This window comes from Myotis brandtii, unplaced genomic scaffold, assembly GCF_000412655.1.
Source record: "Myotis brandtii unplaced genomic scaffold, ASM41265v1 scaffold447, whole genome shotgun sequence".
NCBI classification, from domain to species: Eukaryota; Metazoa; Chordata; class Mammalia; order Chiroptera; family Vespertilionidae; genus Myotis; species Myotis brandtii.
In genome coordinates, this window is record NW_005367108.1 from 1,677,275 (window position 1) to 1,688,542 (window position 11,268).

Below are 11,268 nucleotides of genomic sequence, written 5' to 3' on the forward strand. Positions count from 1 at the left end.
TTTAAAATATACTTTTATTGACTTCAGAGAGGAAGGGAGAGGGAGAGAGAGAGAGAGAAACATAAATGATGAGAGAGAATCATTGATTGGCTGCCTCCTGCATGCCCCACACTGGGGATCAAGTCCGCAACCCAGGCATCTGCCCTGACAGGGAATTGAACCATGAACTCCTGGTTAATAGGTCGATGATCAACCACTGAATCACACTGGCTGGGAAAGAGGAAATTTTTAAACCTACCTTCTCTGGGATCCTAACCCATCTGCTCCTGGACATATTTCCTTGCCTACCAATAAGCCAAAATTCCTGTGGTAACTTTGCAGGTTTGGCAAAACATAACTGTATACTGATTCTTCCCGTTCTTGCCCACTTAAATGCTGCTCCAATCACTCTCTCTCTAGATTCAGAGGCAGCCAAGCTGTCCTGTTCTGATACAGCTGATGAAGGCCAATGTAAATAAACTGTCTTTTCCTCCTCTTCTCTTTTTTCATTTTTCAATTACAGTTGACATTTAATATTATTTCATATTAGTTTTAGGTGTACAATATTTGTTAGATATTTACATAATTTATGAAGTGATTCCCCTTGATAATTCTAGTACCCACCTAGTGGTGGGATTACAAATTGATGCAACCACCATGGAAAACAGTATGGAGGTTCCTCAAAAAGTTAAAAATAGAACTACCTTATGTCCCAGCAATTCCACTTCTGGGTATAATTTCAATAAGTAAAAACCACTAATTCAAAAATATATATGCATCTCTACGTTTATTGCAATGTAATTTACAATAGCCAAGATATGAAAGTAACCCAAGTGCCCATTAGATGAGTAGATGAAGGAGATGTAGTACATTTATACAACGCAATATTTCTTGGCCATGAAAAAAATGAAATCTTGCCATTTGTGACAACATGGATGGACATAAAGGGTATTATACTAAGTGAAATAAGTCAGACAGAGAAAGACAAATATCATCCTCTTTTCTCCCCTCTCAAATTGCATATGCACAAAGGTCGAATTTTCCTTTTCATTTTTCATCTTCGTTCACAGTTCAATGAATTCTACTAAAGGCAAATTCAAAGGAATACACACATCTTTTTGAATACTCTACTGCTTTCCCCTCTCTCTTCAAAACTGTTCTGAGTTGCCTCAGAAGAGAAGAATGCCACTTAGCATGTCTAGCCTGATTGAAGGAATTATGCTCATGGCTGATTGCATGAAGGATAGAGAGTCTACCCACCCTTCCTGATGGCCCAAATGCACCCCAGATTAAGTCCCACTTAGAGCTGTTTGCTAGAACAACCTCCCAAGTCTGTGCTGCTCTTCCTTTGATTCTGTGCTTACCTACCCCAGTATATTACTCATTTCCTTATTTGCTTCAGGTTCCGTTTCTGATACTTGCAAGCATAGTTGCCTTGGTTACCATAACCCATTCACAATGTGTTGCTTTCCCATTGTATCTCTAGGACCTTTCTGCTTCAATGATTTCCTGGTCCTGAATCTTAGCATCATGGCCCATGATCTATAAGAGCCAAAAGCAGCATTTATGGAGACTCTGAACCAGATGGTAGATATGGAAGAGAAGGAGGGCAAAGAAAAGGATCTTTCTGGAAACCAAGTCTATAGGTCTCAGGGATGAACTACAAATGATGGGAGAGGAGTTGGAATGTTTCTTACTTCAGGAGCAAAAGAAAATTGAGAGCTTCCAACACCTTTGGAAGATGAAATAAGTTGTGGAAGGATACCTGTTTGTAAGAGAAGGAAGAACAGGCTTTCTGTTTCAGAGATCCCATGGAGGGATGCTTCACCCAAGCCTGTGGAGAGGACTCAGGCTGAAATTGGTAACTTATTCTAAGATCCAGGGGAACCATAGGCGTGGTTGTGGGTCCCGGGTTTTTTAAGCACCCCTCTATGTATATGATTACTTCAGGCACAAATAATCATATGTGAATCCCTCCTCACAGCCTTTACCGCGCCCTTGAACTTACTGCACAAACTGAGAAGGGCTCTGGGTTTTGAGGTAATACAGTGTTTAGTCACAGGGTTAATAGAAGCATCACAAAATAGAGTAACAAGATGGGCGATGGTGATAGAAGCAAACTGTACCCAGAGTCTGGCTCATACATGTAGGGCCTTCCTGACAGGTTGGTCTCCACATTAATCCATACAAGGTAATTAGCCACCTTCGTGTACACTCCAGGCACATTCTTCCGGCCACAGCCCACTCCCCAGCTGACAATGCCCAGCTGGTACCATGGGCTTTTGTTATTTTTCTGGCAAACCAGAGCCCCCCCGCTGTCACCCTAGGAGAGAAAAGTTGTTTGGGAATAGAAGGGACAGTAACAAGTTACTCTATAGCAGCAGTTCTCAACCTGTGGAACGACCCTTTCACAGGGGTCGCCTAAGACCATCAGAAAACACATATATAATTACATATTGTTTTTGTGATTAATCACTATGCTTTAATTATGTTCAATTTGTAACAATGAAAATACATCCTGCATATCAGATATTTACATTACGATTCATAACAGTAGCAAAATTACAGTTATGAAGTAGCAACAAAAATAATTTTATGGTTGGGGGTCACCACAACATGAGGAACTGTATTAAAGGCATTAGGAAGGTTGAGAACCACTGATCTAGACATACACAATCCACTGACACACTCACATTAATATTGGTCACTCAATACTGGCTGCAACACAGGATTTGGAAAAGTTTGTGAATAAATTAGTTGAAAAATAATTTGCTTTCTTTACTAACTCTGCAATAGCGAATAGCTGTTCTAATTCTCCTCTGGAATAGTGCCCATATCCTTCTAAAATTTGAATGCAAACTTTTTCCATACTAGGGCTACTCCATAAGTGCTCAGTAACTAGTTATCAACAGACTCATATTCCAAATTTGTCTTCATAAAAGCCTTATCAAGGAAAAACACAATGTAGTGTGAATATTATTATTCCATAGAATAGAGATCAGGAAGACTAATATAATCCTTTGCAATCAATTGCATAGGAACAAGTATAAACTCAGAAAGGCCGCGATTCACTTAAGTCATTAAGCTAGTAAATGAAAACTAAAACCACCAAGTCAACACTTTTTCTATGATGCCATTATAAACGGCTTAAGGATTTAGAACCAGCCACCTGCTGTAATTCATCAGCTTCCACTCCAAGAAATGAAATCTTGCCATTTGTGACAACATGGATGGACATAAAGGGTATTATACTAAGTGAAATAAGTCAGACAGAGAAAGACAAATATCATCCTCTTTTCTCCCCTCTCAAATTGCATATGCACAAAGGTCGAATTTTCCTTTTCATTTTTCATCTTCGTTCACAGTTCAATGAATTCTACTAAAGGCAAATTCAAAGGAATACACACATCTTTTTGAATACTCTACCGCTTTCCCCTCTCTCTTCAAAACTGTTCTGAGTTGCCTCAGAAGAGAAGAATGCCACTTAGCATGTCTAGCCTGATTGAAGGAATTATGCTCATGGCTGATTGCATGAAGGATAGAGAGTCTACCCACCCTTCCTGATGGCCCAAATGCACCCCAGATTAAGTCCCACTTAGAGCTGTTTGCTAGAACAACCTCCCAAGTCTGTGCTGCTCTTCCTTTGATTCTGTGCTTACCTACCCCAGTATATTACTCATTTCCTTATTTGCTTCAGGTTCCGTTTCTGATACTTGCAAGCATAGGTTGGAAGAATTATGCTCATGGCTGATTGCATGAAGGCCAGAGAGTCTACCCACCCTGATGGCCCAAATGCACCCCAGATTAAGTCCCACTTAGAGCTGTTTGCTAGAACAGCCTCCGAAGTCTGTGCTGCTCTTCCTTTGATTCTGTGCTACCTACCCCAGTATATTACTCATTTCCTTGTTTGCTTCAGGTTCCGTTTCTGATACTTGCAAGCATAGGTGCCTTGGTTACCATAACCCATTCACAATGTGTTGCTTTCCCATTGTATCTCTAGGACCTTTCTGCTTCAATGATTTCCTGGTCCTGAATCTTAGCATCATGGCCCATGATCTATAAGAGCCAAAAGCAGCATTTATGGAGACTCTGAACCAGATGGTAGATATGGAAGAGAAGGAGGGCAAAGAAAAGGATCTTTCTGGAAACCAAGTCTATAGGTCTCAGGGATGAGCTACAAATGATGGGAGAGGAGTTGGAATGTTTCTTACTTCAGGAGCAAAAGAAAATTGAGAGCTTCCAACACCTTTGGAAGATGAAATAAGTTGTGGAAGGATACCTGTTTGTAAGAGAAGGAAGAACAGGCTTTCTGTTTCAGAGATCCCATGGAGGGATGCTCCACCCAAGCCTGTGGAGAGGACTCAGGCTGAAATTGGTAACTTACCCCAAGATCCAGGGGAACAATAGGCGTGGTTGTGGGTCCCGGGTTTTTTAAGCACCCCTCTATGTATATGATTACTTCAGGCACAACTAATCATATGCGAATCTCTCCTCACAGCCTTCACTGCGCCCTCGACCTTACTCCACAAACTGAGAAGGACACTTGGTTTTGAGGTAATACAGTGTTTAGTCACAGGGTTAACCGAAGCATCACAAAAGAGAGTAACAAGATGGGTGATGGTGATAGAAGCAAACTGTACCCAGAGTCTGGATCAGGCATGAAGGAGTTTCCTGCTGTTGTGGTCTCCTCGAACATCCATAACAGGTAATTAGCCACTTTCGTGTACACTCCAATCACATTCTTCTCGCCACAGTTCACAGTCCAGCTGACAATGCCCAGCTGGTACCATGGGCTTTTGTTATTTTTCTGGCAAACCAGAGCCCCCCCGCTGTCACCCTAGGAGAGAAAAGTTGTTTGGGAATAGAAGGGACAGTAACAAGTTACTCTATAGCAGCAGTTCTCAACCTGTGGAACGACCCTTTCACAGGGGTCGCCTAAGACCATCAGAAAACACATATATAATTACATATTGTTTTTGTGATTAATCACTATGCTTTAATTATGTTCAATTTGTAACAATGAAAATACATCCTGCATATCAGATATTTACATTACGATTCATAACAGTAGCAAAATTACAGTTATGAAGTAGCAACAAAAATAATTTTATGGTTGGGGGTCACCACAACATGAGGAACTGTATTAAAGGGTCGCAGCATTAAGAAGGTTGAGAACCACTGCACTATAACCTCTGAGCCTCAGTTTCTTCGTCTGTAAAGTGGGAGGGGGTAGAGTAACAGTGTCTATCTGTGCCCAGTGCCTGAAACACCTGACTGATAGGAGGAGCTCAACAAATAGTCACCTGGAAGGTGACCTGGAGTGAATACAGACTTAGACCAAGATTTTCTTGAACATTGTAAACTTAATTCTATCTTTTGATGAGCAGACATTTTAAATTTTGGACTCTCCAACTACATGGCTATCTTTCCTCCCCGATCTGTGACAGAAAGAGTGACAAGCAATTTGGTCAAAAACAATGATGATGAGTGACAATATGGTCAAAAAGGGAATATTCATCACAATCCTCAGCCAGTCCTGTGCATTCTTTTTGATGTACAAAGAAGTGAGTTGCTAATTCATGTTGCCTGTAAGCACTTTTGCTTTTTTTTTCTGGAATTCTTCCAATAGTCCCCCTGCCTTTTTACTTCAAAGCCACTTTCAGCCAACCCATATCGCTCTTTCTGGATTGTTCACCACAGCAAAAAGTGCCCCATAATAGATTATTGGTTGACTATAACAGATATAGATATAGATATAGATATAGATATAGATATAGATATAGACATAGATATAGATATAGATATGTAATTCCAACCATGCACTTAAGTGTTATAGTTTAAAACATGAAACTTTAAACAATTTACACTTTAAAAAATATCATCTCACATCTGTCAGAATGACCATTACCAATAAATCAGCAAACAAGTGCTGGTGAGGATGTGGAGAAAAGGGAACCCCATGCATTGCTGGTGGGAATGCAGACTGGTACAGCCACTGAGAAAAACAGTATGGAGTTTGCTCAAAAAATTAAAACTGGAACTGCCTTTGGACCCAGTGATCCCACTTCTGGGAATATATGCTAAGACTCCCAAAACACCAGTCCGAAATACTATATGCACCGCTATGTTCATAAAAGCATTATTTACAATAGCTAAGATCTGGAAACAGTCCAAGTGTGCATCAGTAGATAAGTGGATAAAAGAGCTGTTGTACATTTACACAATGGAATACTACGAAGCTATAAAAAGAAGAAACTCTTACCTTTTGTGACAGCATGGATGGACCTGGAGATTATTGTGCTTAGTAAAATAAGCAAGAGAAAGACAAATACCACATGATCTCACTTATATGTGGAATATAATGAAAAAAATAAACTGATAAACAAAATAGAACCAGAGGCATGGAACAGACTGGCAGAGGTCAGAGGAGAGGAGGATTTGGGGGGCACTGAATGAAAGAAGGTGAAGAGATTAGCCAAAGAACATATATGTGTATCCCACGGAAACAGATAACAGTTTGGTGATGGTCAGAGGGAGGGGGGATGGGTGGAGATGGTTAAAATAGTGGGAATGGGGGACATCTGTAATAGTCAACAATAGATAAAGAACAGAACATCTTGAAAAAGATTGCCAAATAAGCACAGATCAACAAAACAGACATCATTGATGTGAAAATTGATGCCTACACCACTTTTCATGCCCTAAACCTTTTGGACCATTTCTTAAATTCTATTGAAGAATAAGGTTTCTTCAATCAAAAGAGGTGAGAAAACTCAGATATGGAAAAACAACATGAAGAATACCCATAATTATATAAATAATTAAATTTATACATAGACACATGATTGTGTGTAAGAAGAATGTTTTGCGTAGACTATGGGACTCTATAGCAATGGTTTCTCTGGGGAGTATAAGAGGTAAACTGTGCCCTATCTTCACTGATTGAATTTTCTTTACAACCTATTCAAATAAATAAGTGCAATAAGTAACATTTGTGATTCCAACCATGCAGAGGAAACGCCTGAGTCAACTTTCCATATCGTTATGCATGCAAATGTACATACGTCATTATTATTTTACAGAAATAGGACCAGGCGGTTCATATGATTTCACAGCTTACAAAGAGTTATCTTTGAAAATATTAAGTGACACAAAAAAGTTGAACATTTAATAATATGCAAAAATTCTAATGCAAAACTGTTAACAAACAAAAACAGGACATGCTTTGATTTCTTTTCACCAGAACGTTCTCATGAAGAAGATGCTGTGCCCATCATCTTACTTGGAACCAAACTCTCCTTTACCAGATTTGTTGAAGTCACGGGAAAACCCCATGACCTTTCTTTAAAATGAATTGCAATCACTTCTCTGGAGAAGGGAGGATCTCAATGAAAGATCTTCAGCAGAACACAGTCCAGAATCTAAATTTCTGTTCCTACCTGGTTTGGCTCAACAAATAGAGCTTCGGCCTGTGGACTGAAGGGCCCTGGGTTTGATTCCAGTCAAGGGCACAGGCTCAGGTTGCAGGCTTGGTCCCCAGTGTGGGCATGCAGGAGGTACCCGATCAATGATTCCCTCACACCATTGATGTTTCTGTCTCTCTCTCCCTATCCCTTCTTCTCTGAAATCAATAAAAATAGGTGTTTTTTTTTTAAAAAAAGAACCTAAATTTCTAGAGCCAAACAGACCTTGGTTCCAATCCCAGGGACAAGCTTTAGCTGAGAGAATGTGAAAATCTTCCTCAGTGTGGTTTTTATGCTGGTGATAATAACTGCACGGACTGCTGTGTGAATGGAAGGAAATGACACATGTGCAGCACTAAGCTGGGCCCAGATACATGGAGAACCAGTACTCAGGGGCGGCTCCCACCACCTTTTTGATTCATGAGCAGCCAAATCTGCGTACTAGCAGGCTGGGCAGCTGGCATTGGAGCCCCATTTCTACTGGAATCCCAAAGATGGCTCTAACCCCAGAAGTCAGCGTGCCTTCCTTAGAATTCTGGGTCTGTAATTTACCTCGCTGTGTGTCCTCCTCAGGACTGTTGGCTTCCCTGATTCTTAGTCTCCCCATCTGAAATAGGCCTGCTTCGTAGGGCCAGTGCTCAACCCTTTCATGTACTTGTGAAAGCGGTTTGTGTGCTATTGAGCACCAAACAGGTGTAAGAAATGGTGATGGAAAACATGATATTCACAGCATTTCCTGTGACCCTCCCCAGCTCCATTACCTGGCAGGCATCCTTCCAATCTTCAGCGCTCCTAGTACAAAGCATGTCCCGGGTGACCATAGGCATATTTTCAGAGCACCTACTCCATTCAACCAGCTCCACGTTGACTTTCTGCAGCTTTTCACGCACACCTCCATGAGAAACTGACCCAAAGAAGAAGCAGATGGGGAGAGGACTCTGAGCTCAAAGTGGTCCCTATGAATGGAGGTCAAGCACCCACCCACATTGTATCTTTTCACCTCAATGACAAGGGAACTTCCCTATGGTCCAGAGAACAACCCACATGTGGACCGAGTGAGGTGGAGTGGGAGGGATGGCCAGCAAACTCTCAAGCCCACCCTCTCTGAATCCACAGGTCCCCAGAACTGGACTCTACTGGGCTTCAACCTGAGTGCAGAAGCTGCAGACTCCATCGAGGGTCCTAAAACATGTTTCTTTTAAAACCACAAGGATGTAAAGAGAACCCACAGTGACAATTTCTGTCTGGGGGCCCACAATACATAAAGATGGGCTTAAGGAGCTGAGCCCAATACCTAAAATGCTCACTCCCCAGAGATGAGAATAGTTTTGTTTTGTCTTTGTACAGTATTGCTGAATCCCTAGAATCTAGAACACTTCCTGGATCATAGAAGAGGATCAATGAATATGTGCTGGATGAAGCATGAGGAGTTCTACATTAAGAAGGTGGCCCTTTTTGAAGCTCATGATAAACTTCTAAGGGCAATTCCCAACCAGGAATTCTAACATAGCTCTGAGCTTGGGGACTATGTGAGAATCCCATGCAGCCATTAGGGTACCACTGGGAAGAGGAGTACTGACTGGAATTCATTTTTTTCTGCTCTGTTGATTATGGGACAAGATACATGTACTAAGATGAAGGACAAAGGTCACCATCTTGTGTGGCTGGGAAAAGTGGTGGGAGTAGTTTGCAGGTTGACTCTATAAAGACAAGTTCACATTCAGTTTATGCCTTTCTCCTCAGCTTGTGGTTTTCAATATTTTAGTCACAGAGCCTCTTATCCCAAGGGCACAGAACCAACACCATCAGTTGGAATAGAACTGTGCTGGAAGACATGGGTATAGATTTCCTGGTTCCCAGTCCATTTTGCCACCCCTTTGCCCATCAATATGTCCCTCTACATTTCTCCAAGTCACCCCTCTGACTCTGAAAAGCTCTGCCTGGGTCATCTTGAGGCCCTATTCAAGGTTCATGTCCTACAAGCTAGACATAAAACTTGCTCCAGGAGGCCATGGAGGCCCAGGAAGGACAGCTCCCATGTGAACTGAGGAGAAGGTTCATTATAGAACCTTAAATGAGAACTTAAAGGCCCCAAATCCACCAGGAAGTCTTCCCAGGGCCAGCAGGGTCTGCAGCTTTTGTTTCTCCTTGCATGCATCAAACAGGATGCTACCCCCCAGTGGGTTGGGCTACAGTAACTCACTGGTAAAGTGGCACTTTCTCCATTCCTGTATCTCATTGACCTCGGTGAGGCAGATGGGCAATCCCATGACACTGAAGTTAAATGGGTTTTTGAGCAGGAGTAAAGCAATGTCATTACGCAAGAGCAAACTGTCAAAGAAGCGGTGAGTAATTAGCTTGTCTACTTTCTTTGTCGTCAAGTTGTTGGTGCTAGATTTTCCATCATCGTATATGACCTCCAAGGTAGACCTTAAATTTGAAAAAAAAAAAAAAAGGAAAAAAGGGTGAGAGGTGAAAGAGCAAAAGGTGAATCTTATGAGAAAAAAATTCCAACAGTCTGAGGCTCTGATCCTGAGAGCTGGGGAGATGGTGCATCTGGGGCCACACCCTTGGCATAGAACCAGGTGAAGAGCCCCTACTGGGCAGGAGGAGACAGACACGAGTTCCAGGTCCACCCTGTTGCCAACAACTCTTGGGCTGATGACCTCTTGCTTGGGAAAATTTACTTGTAAATTTCATCAACAAATGTCTGGAAAGCCATGCTATGCACAAGTAATAGAGGGAATTGTCCCTGGATTTGCAACAAGGGCTGGACTAGCTCCAACAAACACCTGGGAAGTTTCTCAACAATACTGATTGGAGGATGTAGGCTAAGACAGCACCTCAGGAGCTGCTGCTATGCAGCCAGGCCTGGCGCCCTGCCCCAGTGTTCCAATCTCTTCCTTGAAGGCTTCTCCAACTCTGTGCTCACCGCTAACCTACTCTCTCCCCAGGTGGGAGCAAATGCTTAGGGAAGTACTTTCCATAGGATTAGACCAGGTTTACATGGCAAGATGCTGAGAAGTCTAAAGAACATTCATTCTGCCATTTTGGTCCTACACAGCAAGCTGTAAAAGTCCTAGCAGGAGAGCAGCATCTCTCCCACCTGCAAAGGGTGATGTTCAGCCACATGGGCATATATTTAACCTCCTGGTACTCTGTTCTATGGCTAACAAACCTGAATGGAGCTCTAGGAGAATACTAAGCAGGTAGGGGCAAATATTCTACCACACTTGTTTAAAAAGAAGTCTGTTTGCAATACTTACTTTTTTTTGTTTATAAAGCAATGGGATGCAGATAGAATCCACCACTCATTGAGAATTGATCCTCCACAGAGATATCTCCCTTGGTCAAAAATATTCACCTTCCATGGGAACTCTGGAATTTTAGCAGGCTTCCTGCCCTTGATTTTCAAAAATTTTGATTTCTCGAGATCAGGATATACTGTTTCACCACATGTCTCTAAAAGCAGAAAGAAGAAAGAGATTCAGGGCCCAATAGTCAAGGTTGGTTGGATTGTAAGAGACTTAAGGATAATACCACTTCTCCTAGCCCCTCCATCCCCCCTGGTGTACAGATGGTGATGGCTTAGCCAGGGTAACCCCAGGTGGGAGACCCATCAGATAAAAATGTGCCCCTAGGCCTGTCAATGGCACCACAGTTGAGAGGATGTGCTTATGGGGAGAAATGGTTGCTGCCTTCTCCATAGCTTAGCTTCTTGGGTGGGTCTCGCACTGTGGGCCTTTGGGGAGGAGACACAACCATAAGAGTTGGACCTGAATCTTGCTGTTATCCCCTAGAAAGGGGAGTCCAAGTGGGCACATTC

General features: G+C 42.2%; 1 protein-coding gene across 1 annotated transcript in view; it reads right to left on the reverse strand.

Moving 5' to 3' along the window:
- ZNF425 (zinc finger protein 425) overlaps positions 1-9,872 on the reverse strand; it is a gene marked incomplete at its 5' end in the record, with an annotated part of 15,329 nt that extends 5,457 nt beyond the window's left edge. The window contains 3 exon segments of the mRNA XM_014546455.1: positions 4,620-4,816; positions 8,204-8,346; positions 9,646-9,872. Coding sequence (XP_014401941.1) covers positions 4,620-4,816; positions 8,204-8,346; positions 9,646-9,872 — 567 coding nt within the window.
- Between the last annotated feature and the right edge of the window lie 1,396 nt (positions 9,873-11,268).